This window comes from Pseudophryne corroboree, chromosome 6, assembly GCF_028390025.1.
Source record: "Pseudophryne corroboree isolate aPseCor3 chromosome 6, aPseCor3.hap2, whole genome shotgun sequence".
In the NCBI taxonomy this organism is placed as follows: Eukaryota; Metazoa; Chordata; class Amphibia; order Anura; family Myobatrachidae; genus Pseudophryne; species Pseudophryne corroboree.
Genome location: NC_086449.1, coordinates 683145725 through 683166816, shown reverse-complemented (window position 1 = coordinate 683166816; position 21092 = coordinate 683145725). Strand labels below are relative to the sequence as shown.

The 21092-nt window shown below is 46.1% G+C and overlaps 1 protein-coding gene across 2 annotated transcripts in view; it reads left to right on the top strand.

Annotated features, from left to right (window-relative positions):
• The window catches only part of ETF1 (eukaryotic translation termination factor 1), a 311645-nt gene that overhangs the window by 168397 nt on the left and 122156 nt on the right, over positions 1–21092 (top strand). For both annotated transcript variants that reach the window (XM_063928292.1, XM_063928293.1), the window contains 2 exons: positions 3472–3662; positions 20736–20865. In XM_063928292.1, coding sequence (XP_063784362.1) covers positions 3472–3662; positions 20736–20865 — 321 coding nt within the window. The remainder of the gene's footprint in view (positions 1–3471; positions 3663–20735; positions 20866–21092) is intronic.

The window sequence follows — 21092 nt, the reverse complement described above, 5'->3', positions numbered from 1 at the left end:
AAAGGGTGCCGTGATTCTAATAGCTCCGGCTTGGCCCAGAAGGCAATGGTACACAGATCTGCAGAGAATGTCGATGGATGCTCCACGTCTGCTCCCTCAACGTCCAGATCTACTAATGCAGTGTCCTTGTTAGCACAGGCATCTGGATCGACTATCGTTGACGGCGTGGCTCTTGAAACCTCTATCCTGAAGTCAAGAGGATTCTTGCTACAGTTAAATTCAAACATTGCACAGAGCAAGGAAACCCTCTTCAGCTCGCATTTATCACCGATTATGGCAGGCCTAAATTCATGGTGCAGTGAAAGAAATATGGACCCGAAATCTTTCCTGGGTCTTAGATTTCCTTCAGGCAGGAATGGATAAGGGTCTGAAGGTGGCTTCCTTGAGAATACAAGTATCAGCATTGACTGTAGGGTTTCAGAAGAAAAATTGCCAATTTTACAGGATGTGCGTACTTTTTCCAGGGAATGCTGTGCATTCAACCTCATTTTGTTCCTCCTACAGTGCCTTGAGACTTAGGTCTAGTCCTCAAAGCCCTTCAAGTTGCTCCGTTTGAACCACTTAATAAAGTGGATCTTAAATGGTTGACAGCTAAAGTTCTCTTCTAGCCGACGCCATAGCCAGTAGAAAGAGTATCAGATTTTGGAGCGCTGTAATGTTATCCTTTTTCTTTTTTATTTTTTTTTCTTTTTTGTTATTTTTTTTTACATTTTTTTTATTTATTTTTTTAATTTTTATTTATTATCCAGATAAAGCAGTTCTCAGAACTAGGTCTGGGTATCTTCCTAAGGTGGTGTTTAAATTCCACCTTAATAAAGAAAATGTAGTCCCGGTTTTCCAGGTATCGGGACTTTCTGCGGGAGATGCGTCGCGGGACGTAGTCTGAGCATTAAGGATCTATGTGGATCGCACAAGTGCCATCAGAAAGACAGATTCTCTCCATTTTCTACAGAGTTCACGAGAGGATGGCCTGCTACTAAATAGACGCTGGCTAGAGGGCATTGAATGACTATTTCGGAAGCATACTCTCAAGCGGATCTCCCTGTTCCGGCTAATGTCTCTGCTCACTCTACTCGTAAGGTAGGTCCTTCATGGGCAGCACAACATGGTGCTTCAGCAGAACAGATATGTAAGGAAGCCACATAGTCTTCCATTAACAAATTTATTAGACATTATGCTTGGATACTTTTGCCTCTCCTGACGCTGAATTTGGGTGAAAGGTTCTCCTGTCCAATCGGGAGTGTCCCCGCCACTAAAATTGCTTTGGGAAATCCCATTGTTATCCTGTGGATAACCTGTGGACCCTGCCGGAGAAATATACGTTATGGTAAGAACTTACGGTTGATAACGGTATTTCTCCTAAGTCCACAGGGATCCCACCCTGACACACCTGATTTGAGGATCTTGCTACTTACTAACCTCTTCCTTCTTGTACGGAACGGTGTGCATGTGTGTTCTTCCCGTCTGATTAGTGCTCTACAAGATCCTCCTTCCTAGATGCTCTGGAATCCAACTGATTTGCCTGAGCCAGTGGGTGGGGATATATGGACGGGCCCGTTGCATCCTGGGAGGCCTGAAAGCTTGTGATCGTTTGGTGCCAATCCGCTGTCGCTCCGTCATATCCCATTGTTATCCTGTGGACTTAAGAGAAATACCGTTATCAATGGTAAATTCTTACCATAACGTATATTTCGTTCAGTACTGCTTTGTTCTTGGTTAAGTACTGTTTTGGTTACTTGGTTAAGTAATATTATTCAGCCGTTGCTGAGTTTTCGAGCTGGTTCGCTTGGTTTGCCTTGTATGTGTGAGCTGGTGTGATTCTCGCCACTATCTGTAAAATCCTTCTCTCAAAGTTGTCTGTCTCCTCGGGCACAGTTTCCAGACTGAGTCTGGTAGGAGGGACATAGAGGGAGGAGCCAGCCAACACTATCAAAGTCTTAAAGTACCTGTGGCTCCTGGGGGACCAGTCTATACCCCATGGTACTAATATGGACCCCAGCATCCTCTACGGACTATGAGAAAAGGATTTACGGGTAGGTAATTAAAATCTTATTTTTTTGCAAAAAAGACTTACTATGGTAAGCGGGTGAGGTGTGTTTGCCATCCCTAAAGCTGGGTACACACTAGATGACATTTTAAACAAATTTGCAGATAACGACCATTCGTAACATTCCAGTGTGCATGCAGTATATTCCTATCGATATGCGCTCCCGCGGGTCGTTAGCGCCATCTTCTGTACATGCACCTCAGGTTTGACAATGTTAACTACTATGACCATATCGTGCAGTGTGTACGCTACCAATGACGACCAGCATGCTAAATTAGGCTGTAACCCAACAATTTGGTAGTGTCAAATGACTCTCGTATATTTGGCCATTTGTAAAGTCACACAATATCGTTTCTCCAGGAGTTTAAGGTAGATCGTGATCGACTATTTATCGTTTGGGTGTTGTCTAGTGTGTACCCAGCTTTAGTCGTGGCCTGGAGGAGTATGTCTAATAAAGCATTGGGGTTTTGTTGCAGCCAGTGGCACAGATAATGTTCTCGTACAAGGAAAAAGGGATACAACTTAATGCAACAAATTGTGGATGCTAATTGGTCAGTGAAGACATTAAAGCTGAAAAAGGAGCTGAATAGATAGAAGTGAGATTTTGGAACGACAATCCAAGTTTAAAGACTTGAGAATCTGTTGTGAGATGTTAAACATGCAGTACATGTAAGAAGACTGAGTTTCTGATGTAGAATAGTAATGCAGAGGGGAAGAAATTCCTTTTTGTAGCAGACTTCAGTTTATTTAAATCTGTCTTAGAAAGTACCTGAGGCAGGCAAAAACCAAACCCCCATTAAGTGCCGTTATCTGGGCTGATTGGATAGTCCCAGAACGAGGTAATTAGCTGCTGTAATTTTACCGCGGCTAATAGGATACTGCCTGTAGTTTGTCCAGGCGCAGCTACTTTTCAAGCTTTGCTCCCAATTCATAATTCCGCTCATGCAGTTGTTCTGCATACAAAATTTCAGTGAAACATGCAATTTAAAAAAAAACACACTTTGCATATACCTGAAATGCTACCAAATCCCTACTTTGCCTAATATTAGAACAATTGTTAGTTTTCTTGCCTTTTCTATTTAATGTTCCCATTGCATTTAGTTTTTCTTTGTAATGGTAAATCAGTAGCTGCATCTGCTAATTAGGTTGAATATTGCTTTCCATGTTCCCTCAGAAACCATTCCCCTTGGCAACAAGCACTTAGCATCCAGGGGTAGCTATGATAATCTGGTAGCAGCTACAATATGGCGACTATATCAAGAAAACTGAGACGAGAGATTGTGATACAGAAGAGGGCATGTAAATCCTAATTCAGCTGACAAACATTAAGGAGGAAAACAACACATCTCAAAAGTATTTAATAGTGTGCAGTGTTTGCTTTGGCTCTTTAATGCGATGATCTCTAACTTATTTGTTTTTTAAAGGCAGAGGAGGGCAGTCTGCGTTGCGTTTTGCACGTCTCAGAATGGAGAAACGGCACAACTACGTCAGGAAAGTAGCGGAAACAGCTGTGCAGCTGTTTATTTCCGGTGATAAAGTGAATGTAGCTGGTCTTGTGTTGGCTGGTTCCGCAGACTTCAAAACAGAGCTCAGTCAGTCGGATATGTTTGATCAGGTTTGTTTGTTTTTTTCTTTTTTCAAGAAAATAACTAATAGTGGATGATTGAAAGATGTTAACATTAATTATAATTCTAAGTCTTAAGATGGCTAAACACCCTATACAATCATTGGGCCGATTAGTCGATATACAGTACAGCTTAAAACACTCCAACGTTCGGATCGGAAATCGCAACTTATGTGTGGTGTAATATTTTAGTTGCCTGACCTCCTGATCCCATAGAAGAACGTACACACTGAATTGTGTCTAACTTTGTGTGTTTGAGGGTCTCACTGGATGGATGAACACTCCAGGGAATAGTGTTTAATCTGATCAGTCGAGTGATAGGCATAGTGTGTACTCAGCTTTATTCGTCGATATTTTCACATACACATTTTTTTTTCCAGCTAACCTTTGTATTGCTAAACCAGTATTTCCTAACCACAGTCCTTAAGGCACACGAACAGTCTAGGTTTTAAGAATAGCTATACTTGCGCACTGGTTACTTAATTCTTAAATTGGGTACACACGGAAAGACCGAAAGATTGTAAGACCGAAAGATAAAATCTTTCACTTTCAGCTCCCTGCTCCTGACTCGACGATCTAGAGTGTACACATGGAAAGGTCTAGCCAAATCTTTCAGTCTTTCAAAGATCTTGCGTAGATGGTATTTGGCTCTAAATTTAAATATTTTCTTAGTGGCTAGATGACATCAAATAGCCAAAATCGTTCATACACACTGTGTAGACAGTGAACGATCATGAGCGTTCTAGCCAAAATTGACCTTGCTGCACTGTCTTATCAACAATTTTGTAGTTTACCCACGGGAGCGCGCCTAGTGAACGATTTAGCCTGTACACACGGAATGATATTATCGTTCAACGTCCTATCTAGCTAAAATAGTTGGCTAGATCGTCGCTTGTGTACCCATCTTAAACCTCCGTTACAGCCCCTATATATCACCAGCCATGATGCCCTGATTCCCTGGCTTACCGACATCGCAAATCGGAAGCCAGTGATGATCGGTGAGCTGTTGGAGAAATGAAACATGTTTAAAAATTCCTGATTTTACCGATCTGAAATGAGAAGTCAGGATCGGGATTTTTAAACATGTTTAAAATTCAATACCCTGATCCGGCTGTCGGGCTTAGCATTGCCCCTATACATCTTGGATGTGTGGGAGCCATTATTTTGATTTAACAATTTGTGCTCAAAATTTAAACAAAACATGAGCTGTTAATGTGCTTGAGAAATGAGGTTGGGAAATGCCTTGTAGGTCTTATCAAAGCTATAAAAGTGAAATCACATATTGGGGGAGATTCAATTCTTTTCACCCCTTTCCACACTCATTCTGTTTCTGCCCTCAGGGACGTTGTATCATTACTTCAACTCGCTACCCCTGGAGTAGCGAGGCACCCAACCCTTTACACAGTAAACCTGATTACTATGGGTGCAGTATGCGTGCTAACGGAGATCATTTTAGAAAGGAAATTGGGCGTGATGTCATTTGAATCTCACCCATTGCGGTTTGCCAAATGTATTTGCTTATTTCATGGTTAATAACCATTTACTGCTTTTGAGACAAACTTACGTGGTTTAAATTGGATAATTATCCATAATTATTGATCTTAGTCAAGATGCAGCTGCTTTAAATTTTCATTTCTTTACCTTGTGTATTTGATAAGTTATTCTATCTTGTCCACATATGCTTTGTGCTGAAAACTATATAAACCGCTCTTAGTGCAGCTAACAAATTAATTTTTAAGGCACTCCAGTTTTGCAGCACTGTATAGGGGACTATACCAAGTAACTGAAATTGAAAGTTACAGTAAAGTAGTACAGTTGGAACTTAAATTTACTGTAACTAGAATTGCAACAACCTAAAATAATAGATAAGCTACGGAAGGAAGTGGACTAGAATTGAAGGTTGGTTAACTCACTCTTGACAGAAGTGGAGGTGAGTCACGGAGGATTAGGCAGTTCAGCACTCTTAAGGGGGATATCCATTTACCAATGATACATTACCACAAGTAATGATATCGCCCAGCTCTATCCTATTAGCCCTGGCACGAGCGGCGGCTTATCGGGGGTTACCTGTTGCCAACTGGGTGCCGGCTCCTGAAAGCTCCCAGTGCAAGTCTGCACCTCCAGCTCCACCCGGTCACATGACCGCTTCCCCATCATGTGACCGCTGCCAGAAGTGGGAAGATGGGAGGATGCGGGTCACAGCGCCGATTACCGGCTACTGGGCCACGGCGCCCTCCCTGCAGTCCCAGCTTGCTGCTGCGGCGGGCGTGAGACACTGCTGGTCGTCGCCGTTATCTGGGCTATTTTTTTCACCTGCTCTAGTCAGCCAAAACCAAATTGCCGGAAACAGCCCTGTTTTCATTTGAAAACGGGTCTGTTTCTACTGAAAACATAGTTTTCACTGAACTTGTGTGTTTTCGGGAGATAATGTGTTTTCTCTAACGTCCTAAGTGGATGCTGGGGACTCCGTCAGGACCATGGGGAATAGCGGCTCCGCAGGAGACAGGGCACAAAAATAAAGCTTTAGGATTAGGTGGTGTGTACTGGCTCCTCCCCCTATGACCCTCCTCCAAGCCTCAGTTAGGTTTTTGTGCCTGTCCGAGCAGGGTGCAATCTAGGTGGCTCTCCTAAAGAGCTGCTTAGAAAAAGTTTTTAGGTTTTTTATTTTCAGTGAGTCCTGCTGGCAACAGGCTCACTGCATCGAGGGACTGAGGGGAGAGAATTTCAACTCACTTGCGTGCAGGATGGATTGGATTCTTAGGCTACTGGACACCATTAGCTCCAGAGGGAGTCGGAACACAGGTCTCACCCTGGGGTTCGTCCCGGAGCCGCGCCGCCGACCCCCCTTACAGATGCTGAAGATTGAAGGTCCGGAAACAGGCGGCAGAAGGCTCTCCAGTCTTCATGAAGGTAGCGCACAGCACTGCAGCTGTGCGCCATTGTTGTCACACACTTCACACCAAGCGGTCACGGAGGGTGCAGGGCGCTGCTGGGGGCGCCCTGGGCAGCAATATTTAATACCTTTATGGCAAAAGAATACATCACATATAGCCATTGAGGCTATATGTATGTATTTAACCCATGCCAGATATCTAAAACTCCGGGAGAAAAGCCCGCCGAAATAGGGGGCGGGGCTTATTCTCCTCAGCACACAGCGCCATTTTCCTGCTCAGCTCCGCTGTGAGGAAGGCTCCCAGGACTCTCCCCTGCACTGCACTACAGAAACAGGGTAAAACAGAGAGGGGGGGCATTTTTTGGCGATATTTTGATATATTTAAGCTGCTATAAGGAACAACACTTATATAAGGTTGTTCCCATATATATTATAGCGCTTGGGTGTGTGCTGGCAAACTCTCCCTCTGTCTCCCCAAAGGGCTAGTGGGGTCCTGTCTTCGATAAGAGCATTCCCTGTGTGTCTGCTGTGTCGGTACGTGTGTGTCGACATGTATGAGGACGATGTTGGTGTGGAGGCAGAGCAATTGCCGATAATGGTGATGTCACCCCCCCAGGGAGTCGACACCGGAATGGATGGCTTTGTTTATGGAATTACGTGATAATGTCAGCACATTACAAAAATCAGTTAACGACATGAGACGGCCGGCAAACCAGTTAGTACCTGCCCAGGCGTCTCAGACACCGTCAGGGGCTGTAAAGCGCCCTTTACCTCAGTCGGTCGACACAGACCCAGACACAGACACTGAATCTAGTGTCGACGGTGATGAAACAAACGTATTTTCAAGTAGGGCCACACGTTATATGATCACGGCAATGAAGGAGGCTTTGCATATCTCTGATACTGCAAGTACCACAAAAAGGGGTATTATGTGGGGGGTGAAAAAACTACCTGTAGTTTTTCCTGAATCAGAGGAATTAAATGATGTATGTGATGAAGCGTGGGTTAACCCAGATAGAAAAGTGCTAATTTCAAAAAAGTTATTAGCATTATACCCTTTACCGCCAGATGTTAGGGCGCGCTGGGAAACACCCCCTAGGGTGGATAAGGCGCTCACACGCTTATCAAAACAAGTGGCGTTACCGTCTCCTGATACGGCCGCCCTCAGGGATCCAGCTGATAGGAGACTGGAAACTACCCTAAAAAGTATATGCACACATACTGGTGTTATACTGCGACCAGCCATCGCCTCAGCCTGGATGTGCAGTGCTGGGGTCGTCTGGTTGGATTCCCTGACTGAAAATATTGATACCCTGGATAGGGACAGTATTTTATTGACTATAGAGCAATTAAAGGATGCTTTCCTTTATATGCGAGATGCTCAGAGAGATATTTGCACTCTGGCATCGAGAGTAAATGCGATGTCCATATCTGCCAGAAGGAGTTTATGGACGCGACAGTGGTCAGGTGATGCGGATTCCAAACGACATATGGAAGTATTGCCGTATAAAGGGGAGGAATTATTTGGCGTCGGTCTATCGGATCTGGTGGCCACGGCAACTGCCGGAAAATCCACCTTTTTACCTCAGACCCCCTCCCTACAGAAAAAGACACCGTCTTTTCAGCCGCAGTCCTTTCGGTCCTATAAGAACAAGCGGACAAAAGGACAGTCATATCTGCCTCGGGGCAGAGGAAGGGGTAAGAGAGGGCAGCAAGCAGCCCCTGCCCAGGAACAGAAGCCCTCTCAGGGTTCTGCAAAGCCCTCAGCATGACGCTGGGGCCTTACAAGCGGACTCAGGAGCGGTGGGGGGTCGACTCAAGAATTTCAGCGCACAGTGGGCTTGCTCACAGGTGGACCCCTGGATCCTGCCGGTAGTATCTCAGGGTTACAGGTTGGAATTCGAGAAGTCTCCCCCTCGCAGGTTCCTAAAGTCTGCTTTGCCAACGTCTCCCTCAGACAGGGCGACGGTATTGGAAGCCATTCACAAGCTGTTTTCTCAGCAGGTGATAGTCAAGGTACCCCTCCTACAACAGGGAAAGGGGTATTACTCCACGCTATTTGTGGTACCGAAGCCGGACGGCTCGGTAAGACCTATTCTAAATCTGAAATCTTTGAACCTGTACATACAAAAATTCAAGTTCAAGATGGAGTCACTCAGAGCAGTGATAGCGAATCTGGAAGAAGGGGACTTTATGGTGTCCCTGGACATAAAGGATGCTTACCTGCATGTCCCAATTTGCCCTTCACATCAAGGGTACCTCAGGTTCGTGGTGCAAAACTGTCATTATCAGTTTCAGACGCTGCCGTTTGGATTGTCCACGGCACCTCGGGTCTTTACCAAGGTAATGGCCGAAATGATGATTCTTCTGCGAAGAAGAGGCGTATTAATTATCCCTTACTTGGACGATCTCCTGATAAGAGCAAGGTCCAGAGAACAGCTGGAGGACGGAGTAGCACTAACCCGACTAGTGCTGCAACAACACGGGTGGATTCTGAATTTTCCAAAATCTCAGTTGACCCCGACGACACGTCTGCTGTTCCTGGGAATGATTCTGGACACGGTTCAGAAAAAGGTGTTTCTTCCGGAGGAGAAAGTCAGGGAGTTATCCGAACTTGTCAGGAACCTCCTAAAACCAGGGAAAGTGTCTGTGCATCAATGCACAAGAGTCCTGGGAAAGATGGTGGCTTCTTACGAAGCGATTCCATTCGGCAGATTCCACGCACGAACTTTTCAGTGGGATCTGCTGGACAAATGGTCCGGATCACATCTGCAGATGCATCAGCTGATAACCTTATCGCCACGGACAAGGGTGTCTCTTCTGTGGTGGTTGCAGAGTGCTGATCTGTTAGAGGGCCGCAGATTCGGCATACAGGACTGGGTCCTGGTGACCACGGATGCCAGTCTGAGAGGCTGGGGAGCGGTCACACAGGGAAGAAACTTCCAGGGAGTATGGTCAAGCCTGGAGATGTCTCTTCACATAAATATACTGGAGCTAAGAGCGATTTACAATGCTCTAAGTCTGGCAAAACCCCTGCTTCAGGGTCAGCCGGTGTTGATCCAGTCGGACAACATCACGGCAGTCGCCCACGTAAACAGACAGGGCGGCACAAGAAGCAGGACAGCAATGGCAGAAGCTGCAAGGATTCTTCGCTGGGCGGAAGATCATGTGATAGCACTGTCAGCAGTATTCATTCCGGGAGTGGACAACTGGGAAGCAGACTTCCTCAGCAGACACGATCTACACCCGGGAGAGTGGGGACTTCATCCAGAAGTCTTCCACATGATTGTGAACCGTTGGGAAGAACCAATGGTGGATATGATGGCGTCCCGCCTCAACAAAAAACTGGACAGGTATTGCGCCAGGTCAAGAGACCCCCAGGCAATAGCTGTGGACGCTCTGGTAACACCGTGGGTGTTCCAGTCAGTGTATGTGTTCCCTCCTCTGCCTCTCATACCAAAAGTACTGAGAATTATACGGCAAAAGGGAGTAAGAACGATACTAGTGGCTCCGGATTGGCCAAGAAGAACTTGGTACCCGGAACTTCAAGAGATGCTCACGGAGGATCCGTGGCCTCTACCTCTAAGACGGGACCTGCTTCAGCAGGGACCGTGTCTATTCCAAGACTTACCGCGGCTGCGTTTGACGGCATGGCGGTTGAACGCCGAATTCTAAGGGAAAAAGGCATTCCGGAAGAGGTCATTCCTACACTGGTAAAAGCCAGGAAGGAGGTGACTGCACAACATTATCACCGCATTTGGAGAAAATATGTTGCGTGGTGTGAGGCCAGGAAGGCCCCCACGGAGGAATTTCAACTGGGTCGATTCCTACATTTCCTGCAAACAGGATTGTCTATGGGCCTCAAATTGGGGTCCATTAAGGTTCAAATTTCGGCCCTGTCGATTTTCTTCCAGAAAGAATTGGCTTCAGTTCCTGAAGTCCAGACTTTTGTAAAAGGAGTACTACATATACAGCCCCCGGTTGTGCCCCCAGTGGCTCCGTGGGATCTTAATGTAGTCTTGGATTTTCTCAAATCCCATTGGTTTGAGCCGCTCAAATCGGTGGAGTTGAAGTATCTTACATGGAAAGTAACCATGCTACTGGCCCTGGCTTCAGCCAGGAGAGTATCAGAATTGGCGGCTTTATCATATAAGAGCCCATATCTGATTTTCCATACGGACAGGGCAGAACTGCGGACGCGTCCTCATTTTCTGCCTAAGGTGGTGTCAGCGTTTCACCTGAACCAGCCTATTGTGGTGCCTGCGGCTACGAACGATTTGGAGGATTCCAAGTTGTTGGACGTGGTCCGGGCATTGAAAATATATATTTCAAGAACGGCGGGAGTCAGAAAGTCTGACTCACTGTTTATATTGTATGCACCCAACAAGATGGGTGCTCCTGCTTCTAAGCAGACGATTGCTCGTTGGATTTGTAGCACAATTCAACTTGCACATTCTGTGGCAGGCTTGCCACAACCTAAATCTGTCAAGGCCCATTCCACAAGGAAAGTGGGCTCATCCTGGGCGGCTGCCCGGGGGGGTCTCGGCATTACAACTCTGCCGAGCTGCTACTTGGTCAGGGGCAAACACGTTTGCAAAATTCTACAAATTTGATACCCTGGCTGAGGAGGACCTTGAGTTCTCTCATTCGGTGCTGCAGAGTCATCCGCACTCTCCCGCCCGTTTGGGAGCTTTGGTATAATCCCCATGGTCCTGACGGAGTCCCCAGCATCCACTTAGGACGTTAGAGAAAATAAGAATTTACTTACCGATAATTCTATTTCTCGTAGTCCGTAGTGGATGCTGGGCGCCCATCCCAAGTGCGGATTGTCTGCAATACTTGTACATAGTTATTGTTACAAACAAATTCGGGTTGTTATTGTTGTGAGCCGTCTGTTCAGAGGCTCCTACGTTTGTCATACTGTTAACTGGGTTCAGATCACAAGTTATACGGTGTGATTGGTGTGGCTGGTATGAGTCTTACCCGGGATTCAATATCCTTCCTTATTGTGTACGCTCGTCCGGGCACAGTATCCTAACTGAGGCTTGGAGGAGGGTCATAGGGGGAGGAGCCAGTACACACCACCTAATCCTAAAGCTTTATTTTTGTGCCCTGTCTCCTGCGGAGCCGCTATTCCCCATGGTCCTGACGGAGTCCCCAGCATCCACTACGGACTACGAGAAATAGAATTATCGGTAAGTAAATTCTTATTTTTTTTTTTCTTATTTTTTTACATGTGACCAAATTTGATGATCCGTGTTAAAAAATCGTTGAAATATAATTTATTAAATTTACACCCACAATACACAGAATATCCAGGACACATGGCTAATTAAAAAAGAAGCAGCAGCACCATAGAGCAATTGATATCAAATAAGTACACAAATGCAAAAGGATAATGAATGAGATGACTGTAGGTCAAAACTGAACAGTGCAGCCCAGTATCAGAAAGACAGACCCCAATGAAGAAAATAGTGTAGTAGCCTGATTAGTGTAATTATTACACTGATTAGTGTAGTAAATGCTTGACGGCATTATCTAGGCCCACATACCAAATCACAGGAGATTAGTTGGCATTAGTGTGACGGATAAAAACTAATTTCTAAAAAGTTATTAAAATATCAAGCCAAGCCACACCGTCGTGTACTTGACTACAGAAAGCTGACATGTACTAAATCAGATCAATATTAAATAACAAAATATACCGTAGCCTTTAGCTCCAAAATATAAATAGCTAAAACAGCATAACCCCCTACCCTGTATAACCATACCTCCAACCTACACTATACCTGGTTCCCCAACAAACCCTCCCTTAACTACTCTACTAAAACTTGTGGGCAACCATCTTAACCTGTGTTGGAAAAGGCTGTGGAAACATGTATCGGCCACTTTTAACAAACTGAGGAGGAAATGAGATTATGAAAACAGTATTTAATGGTGGCAAATAAGAACGGATACACCACTCTCCTAAACTTGAAGAGAATTATCCGACCAATAACCGTATTGCATCCCTCCTGAGCAGAAAATTTAAGTCTTAGTAAGCTGAGACTACATTTGTGGCTAATCATGACATGAAAAAGACAACTCCACATGCAGTCTCTCCACCTGAGCTACAAGCCTCTCTCCTGAGTCGGTTATAGCTTTAAGCTGCCAATCTGTAATAATTAGTGATGGTATAGCCACAAAATGAGGGAGCTGTATCAACAGTTAAGTATCAGCAGCCAAATAGAAGTTGGGAGGGCAGCACTGATCAGGAGACCAAGGCAGCAAAGTACGTGGACAGGGGTGGACTGTGTTGTACCTAGAGGCAAGTATTAGCAATAAAATTATAAAAATTCCAGAGGGTAGCACTGCATAGGAGACTGGGGTAGCAAAGGAAGCCAGATGGTAGCACTGAACAGTAGGTTAGGATTTATTGGTAGCAAAAAACCAGGACAGTCCAGCAAGACTGGGTTGATGGAATGTAATAAATTGGCGTCCCTTGAAATGTAATAAATTGGCGGATTGTAGGAAGTCTGCTGCAGAAACAGCCAATTCCCCTCCTCCAGCACCAGTAGGCAAGAGTGCAGCTACACACTAGAAAAGCTAGTGTCAGAAAGATCTGGTTTCCCGGTCACCAGGAAGCAGAAAGGTAGACTGGCCATGGGAAAAGTCCACAACCTGCTCCAACCAGGCAGCAGCAGGAAGGAACACACTGTGACTGCGGTAAAGAGGTGATGCCAGAGCTGAGTGGCCACAGCACACTGATAGCTCAGATCCCCTGTATACAGGAAAGCATGGGAGCAGGAAATCTCCAGCGGAGCCCACGCAGAAAAGGCAGCGGGAATCGGGGAAGACTGCATGCAGAAGTCTAGTGGGCATCAATTAGTGGAGCAGCATGCAAAATGGAGTCTGTCCCCAGCAATAGAAGGCCCCAGGACAGCACGGACCAGTGAGGAGAGACGGAAGGAATCTGAGCCAACCAGCAGCGCCCACAGGGCATCAGGAGATGATACGCAGCATAAAGGAGATAAGAAAGGAGTCCTCCAGGGGGTACAGACTCAATAGACGGGATATGGTGGAGTCTTGTAAGACTAGCATCTTACGCCCCCAATCAGAAGCCTTTTTTTCTCTAGCATCCATAAGGGATATTGGGGAGGCTTATGGGCTCTACACACTGGGCGATCATACTGAAAGATAAGAATGATCTCATTCATTAATGAACGAGGACTCGTTCATAGCTTCGTGTGGAGGCAGCAACGATGAATGATGCGCGGCCCCCCGCTCCATCACTGGTGCCCTGTCGCTTGTGCATGCAGGCCAATATGGACGATCTCGTCCATATTGGCCTGCACTGCTATGGAGCCGGGTGATGTGAAGAAACTTCACTGCCCCCTGCTGCCGGGTCGGCCGTATCCGCCGTCGTGCAGCTCGGCGGTGGATGTGCCAGTGTGTAGGGCCTATTAATACGATTGGCTATAGACGGGGTCCAAAGGAATACAATAGGATGTGTCTGCACCTTGGCTGTCGCAATCACAGCATGGCGCACACCCCTAACATATGCCTGAAGGTGACTACTGTGGTGAGTACAAACGGGGGCCTGGTTCAAAGTGCGACATACGGAACCCTCCTGGAGGGGTCCGTTAGAGCCCCCCGTGTAGACTGGCTTCAAATAGCTTGAACTAGCACTTATGTGATGGTTTTTAAGCAAACAAGAGACATTGCCAGTGTAAAAAAAAAATCACTGTAGCTCCGGTGCCATTGGAGGGGGCGGGGCTACCTCAGAGCGGGACCAGAGGTATTTTGGCACCTTCCTCTGCTTAATGCAGCCACAGACAGCGCACACAGCACTTCCTGCCTCACAAGACACGCTGGAAAATTGGTACAAGGGGGAGAGCCGCTATTATACCATATCTAGGTCCTCTACAGGACAGAAATTATTAGTGTTACTGTGATATAATTAGCTGCCAGCCTCACTGGGACTGTGCAGCTGAGGGTATGCTGGCATCTGTGTGTGTCTCGCCTTGCATACAGTAAGGGCAGGCTTGAAAAGTATTACTGTATGTGTGTTATTGTGCTTACTGTGAAACATGGGTAAACACAAGCTGTGCAGTGCATGTCACACACTAGATTCTCTCCAGTATCATCTGTTTCTTGTGAACAATGCAGCCAACCTTCACAAATCCGTGATGGGGCTGGGGGAGAGGGTCCAGAGCCCTCCTGGCTAGGGTCTCTTAAAACTATGATGTCTGATTATGTCATCCCAGCTCACTGCTAATGTGCAGAAAACTCAGCTACTACAACTAGGACAGATGTTACACAGCTTCCCCCTCTCATGCAGTACCAGAGAAGCGTGGTTTGCCTGCTCTACTCTCTGATTCAGTAGAGGAAATACAGGAGGATGGGAAGGACTTGGATCCCGAGAGTGGGGATTCTGATTCTGCTCAGGGTATTGAACCCCTCATTCTGGCTATACGGGGCATGTTAAAGCTCCATCTAGAGGACACTGCGTCACAGCAGTCATTTTTCTTTACACAAAACAAGCCTAATGTCACTTCCCTGATATTTGCAGAGTTAGGTGACTTATTTAAATTAGCCTGGAAAAATCCAGAGAAAAAATTTCAAGTGTCAAAGTTTTTACGCAGTTTCCCATTTGTTCCTTAAGGTAGGAAATTTTCAGAGAAACCCCCAGGGGTTGATGTATCAGTCTCTCGACTGTCCAAAAAGGCGGTGCTGCCTGCCCCGGCCTCCTTTACTATAAAGGATCCTGGGGACAGAAAAAGAAGCTACACTCAAATCTATTTACATGGCAGCAGTCGTAGTGGGTTGCTGAATGACCCATGCCGTTCATTCATGAGCCACTCAAATTCAGGAGGACCTCTCCGCGGCTATGCCTCTGGTCACTACGGTGACCCTGCTAAGGCACATTCAGGACACTACATGCGTCCTGTGTGATTCGCTCAAGGAGATGGGGAATATTAATGCTTGGACTTCTACCATGGCAGTGTCGGCGCGCAGGGCCTTGTGGTTGCGTCAGTGGATAACAGACGCAGAAACCAAGCGCAGTGTAGAATCCCTCCCCTTCTCTGGGGAATGGCTCTCTGGGTTTGAGTTGGATACGTGGATTACAAAGGTAACTGCTGGTAAATCCACGTTCTCCCTTCTGGGGAGACGCTCCTACCCAGGGCCGTCTATTCAGTTCTTTCGGTTTAACAGATTTCAATCTAAGACCAGAGGTGCCTCCAATGCGGCTAGAGGCACCAGAGGTAAGACGAGAACGACTGCAAACTCCAGTTCTCAGGAACAGTCCTCCAGTTCTGCTTCCACTAAGGCCTCAGCATGACTGTGCCCACCCACCCGGAGGGGATCTCGAGGTGGGGGCTCGACTGTGTCACTTCAGCCACGTCTGGGAGGTTTCCTGCTAGGATACCTGGGTCAAGGATCTACTTTCCCAGGGCTACAAGCTGGAGTTCGACTGTGCTTCTCCCCAACGATTTTTCAAGTCACGCTTACCAGCTTTGGACGATATTCAGGTTACGTTGCGACAGGCCATCCAAAAGTTGGGCCAGTCCGACGTCCGTATTCCAGTACCAATACCACGAGGCAAAGGTTACTACTCCAACCTGTTTGTGGTACCGAACTCGGACGGCTCAGTAAAACTCATTTTGAATCTGAAGTCCTTCAATCCTTACCTGAATGTGTTCAAGTTTAAAATGGAATCCTTGCAAGCAGTGATTGCTGGCCTGGAAGACCAGGACTTCATGGTTTTCCTTGGATATCAAGGACGCCTTCCTATATATTCCAATCTGACCGCCTCATCAGGCGTACCTGAGGTTTGCCCTACTGGACGATCACTACCAGTTCCAGGCACTGTCCTTCGGTCTGTCCAGTGCTCCAAGGGTATTCACAAAGGTGATGGTGGAGGTGATGTTCCGTGTCCAGGGGGTCAATGTTGTCCCTTATCTGGACGATCTCCTGAAAGAGCAAGGTCCAGGGAGCTTTTATTGCTCCATATCGACTGCACTATCCACCTTCTGTCACACCATGGGTGGATCCTCAACTTACAGAAGTCCCACCTGGAGCCAACTCAGTCTCCTGTTCCTAGGGATGTTGCTGGACACTGTGGCCCAGAAGGTGTTCCTACCAGTGGACAAGGCGGGAATACTTTAGGAGATGGTCCGCATGGTGCTCCGACCTACTCGAATATCCATCCATCCATCTTTGCATAAGATTGTTGGGAAAGATGGTCGCCTCATACAAGGCCTTCCAGTATAGGAGGTTCCATACCAGAACATTTCAGCTGGATCCCCTGAGCAAGTGGTCCGGATCACATCTACAGATGCAGCGGATGATTCGGCTATCATCTCAGGCCAAGATTTCCCTCCTTGTGGTGACTACAGTCCTCCAATCTCCTGGAGGGCCGGAGTTTCAGGATTGGACGGCAGTGAGTCTACGAGGATGGGGAGCTGTCACCCAAGGTGCGCAGTTCCAGGGCAGGTGGTCAGCCCACGAAAGCCGCCTCCTAATCAACATTCTGGAACTTCGGGTGATCTACAATGCTCTGCTTCGGGCCTCTTCTCTGCTCACAGATCATGTGATCCAGGTACAGTCGGAAAACGCCACAGCAGTGGCGTACATCAATCAACAAGGGGGGACAAAAAGCAGAACCTGCATGCGAGAGGTGTCGAGGATACTCCTCTGGGCAGAAAGAAATGCAAGGGCGACAACTGGGAAGCGGACTTCCTGAGTCGTCACGATTTACACCTGGAAGAGTGGGGTCTCCACCAGTAGGTGTTTTCAGCAGATCATCCACTGGTGGGGCTGGCCACTGATGGACATGGTGGCTTCTCGTCTCAACAAGAAGCTTCACTGGTATTGCTCACGAACCAGGGACCCTCAGGCGAGGGCAGTGGATACACTGACGTCGCCTTGTCCTTACCGGCTGGTCTACCGGTATCCTCAGATTCTGTTGCTCCAGCGAATCCGAAATCAAGGAGTCCAGGCAATTCTGATTGCCCCGGATTGGCCTCGGAGGGTGTGGTACGCGGATCTTCTGGACATGTCCGTCGGGGACCCTTCGCCTCTACCACTAAGGAGAGATCTTCAGCAAGGACCGTTCGTCTACCCGGACTTACGGCGACTTCGTTTGAAAGCATGGAGTTTGAGCGAAACATCCTAGCTCATAAAGGCCTTTCCAAAAAGATGATTGCTACCATGTTTTAGGCCAGTAAACCTGTAACGTCAAAACACTCTGGAGAAGATGTCTCTTGGTGCGAGAAACGCACTTATCCGCCTGCAGAGTTCCACTGGGGACATTTCTTGCGTTTCCTGCAGGCTGGTGTGGATAAGGGCTTGCGTCTGGGTTCCATTAAGGTCCAGATTTGAGCGCTCTCCGTTTTCTTCCAGAGGAAATTGGCACTGTTGCCAGAAGTTCAGACCATCTTGCAAGGGGTACTCCACATACAGTGCAAAAAATGGAATTACAAAGTAATTGCCTTTGGCGCTCGTAGTGAGTTGCTTTTCCTATAGCAGCTAATTTAACGGGGTTAGTGAGACCCCCACAACTAAAATACCAATAAACAAGAAATAGCGCTTGGAAACTGGATAAGAATAAACTAACAATTTAATCAAGAATTAAAAATTCATGTATACTGTTGCAACAGATATTTAAAACAAAAATAAGTGCAATTAAAATTTAGGGCATAGTATAGCACTGCAAGAAATTTAAAAAGTCCCATATACTTAATATGGATTCAATACTGTTGGCCGGTAATCAAAAGAACCAATTCTTCCCCAAATTAGGTGCCACAGTCCAGGAACAATTGTAAGCGAATGATATTACCAACTGCAGTTAGAATCGACCTGATTAGCTTGGTTCAAGATGCCACTTGGTCCAATTGATCGCTCAGGTCCCAAATTTTTGCAGATGTTCAAATCGCTGATGGCAGAGTTCCTATATCCGACTTCTAGGCGTTTGTAGGGGTATGAAGAATGAGAGTCCAGCCAATCCACCGACGCGTTTCGCTGTTTAACACAGCTTTCTCAAGGTGATAAGTTGCAGTGACTGAATGCCCTTTATATAGCAGTGCTAATAGCCCATGTGAAACAGGTGTGTCAGATTACAAACTTATAAACAATGTATAAAATAAAATTCTATCCAGTTTCCAAATAAAGTGACAGACTTTGAGACTATAAAAACAAAACAATAAAGCGTCTTATTTTTCTAAATGTAAAGTGCATTTTTTCTGTGTGTAAACAATATTAATGTAGTTAGGTTCCGGTTTCCGATCACGTGATCGCAGGTTGGTTTCCTGTATTTGGAGCGCAAATCCGCTCTAGTTTCCTGTATATGGAACGCAGATTCGTTCCTTTTGGTTAGCGCCCGGTCACGTGACCGGCACAGAGCCACACCCCCGGTCGGCCCAGCATCTTGTTGCTAGGTGACGGACCGCACGAAGGACCCTGCTCCGGACACGTGACCGGACGCTCATGATGACGTGTGTCACACTCATGGTCTCCGTCACTGGATTCATTTTCAAATCACATGACCGTCCGGGCCCATAGTTATATAAACATTTCATACGTTAGATTAAGCAAATATATTATATTTCACAAAAACGGACCTTGCAAGATAAACTGAACATAACATCAGTACATAAGTATAATAAATATACAATATCATATAGATATATCCAAGATCATTTATATTATACTCCACATACAGCCTCCTTTTGTGCCGCCTATGGCACCCTGGGATTTGGATGTGGTGTTGGACTTTCTACAGTCCTCCTGGTTTGAGCCTCTGATGACAGACGACAAGTAACTCACGTGGAAGACAGGGATGTTACTGGCCCTGTCTTCTGCTAGACTTGTCTCAGAATTGAGGGCCTTATTGTGTAAGAGCCCATACTTGGTCTTGTATGAAGACAGAGCGGAGCACAAGACTAGGCAGCAGTTCCTGACGAAGGTTGTCTCTGTGTTTCACCTGAATCAGCCTACTGTGGTTCAGTCCAGTTGTGACACTTCCGCTCCTCCAGAGTCATTGGATGCTGTGCGAGCCGTAAAGATCTATCTAAGCGAACGGCTCTGATCAGAAAGACTGATTACTTATTCGTGCTATATGATGCGCAGAAAATGGGTTGTCCTGCTTCAAAGCAGTCCATTGCTCGTTTGCTACGGCTTACTATCCAACAGGCCTGTGTGTCGGCAGCCTTAACTGTTCCTAAGTCTTTAAAGGCCCACTCTACAAGATCGGTGGGCTCTTCCTGTGCCTCTGTCCGTGGAGTCTCGGCCTTGCAACTGTGCCGAGCTGCTACCTGGTCAGGGAAGAACACTTTTGTAAAGTTTATATAAGTTTGATACCCTGGCCAAAGAGGATACCCAGTTTGGGCAGGCGGTGCTGCAGAAGTCTCTGCACGTTCCCGCCCATTCTGGAAGCTTTGGGACGTCCCCATCGTACCAAGTCTCCCCTATATCCCTTATGGATGCTAGAGAAAATAGGATTTTAATTACCTACCAGTAAATTCTTTTCTCGTAGTCCATAAGGGATATTGGGTGCCCGCCTCAGTGCATTGGTTTTTCTGCAGGTTCTCTGTTATGTGGTTACCTGTTCAGCTGTTGTTACCAGCCGTTGTTGGTAGTTATGTTTGTGGTGTGCTGGTATTAAATCTCACTACTTTTGTTCCTTATCTCATATATGTCCTTTCTCCTTTGGGTACTGTTTTACCTATAACTGCCTGTGGGAGCGGGCATAGAGGGGAGGAGCCAGCACACCCAGTGAAGAAATTTAAAGTGCACAGGCTCCTTTCGACCCCGTCTATACCCCTCGTACCAAGTCTCCCCAATATCCTTTATGGACTACGAGAGAAGGATTTACTGGTAGGTAATTAAATGCCTATTTTAAAATAGGGCACACTCCAAGCTGAATTCATTGTTGCACTATGCTGGGGAAGGGAGTTCTGTTCAAAAACCTCTTTTGTAGAATGTTAATTTGTTTTTTCTATCCCTTCTGTTAATTTTCACACAATTTATTTTTTAATTTTCTACATAGACTTTCCATAAAGACTTTAGTTTGTAGTAATCCTACAAATGAGCTAATCTTTTGAAGTTTCATGCGTGATACTTTCACCAGCTGTGTGCTTAAAGTTAAAGGGTTGCTTTATAATTATTTTGACATATTTTATTTTTTGTAGCGATTGCAATCCAAAGTTTTGAAACTAGTAGACATATCTTACGGTGGAGAAAATGGTTTTAACCAAGCAATTGAACTATCGATGGAGGTCCTTTCCAATGTGAAATTTATCCAAGAGAAGAAGCTAATAGGTATGAATTCTTGATATTTATATCTATAGGTTTGTCTGTCAAAATATGAAATTTCTTGCATTTGTATTTACTACTTTTCTTCTTCTGCATACTTCACAGCCAGTTGTGCTAAAACTATGTTAAGAGGCCCATTCCATTTGCCTTTCTGTAAAAAAATTTTTAACCACTTGCCTGGCATGGTCGCATCATATGCGGCAATGCCTGGAAGTGCTCTAACTGACCTAGTC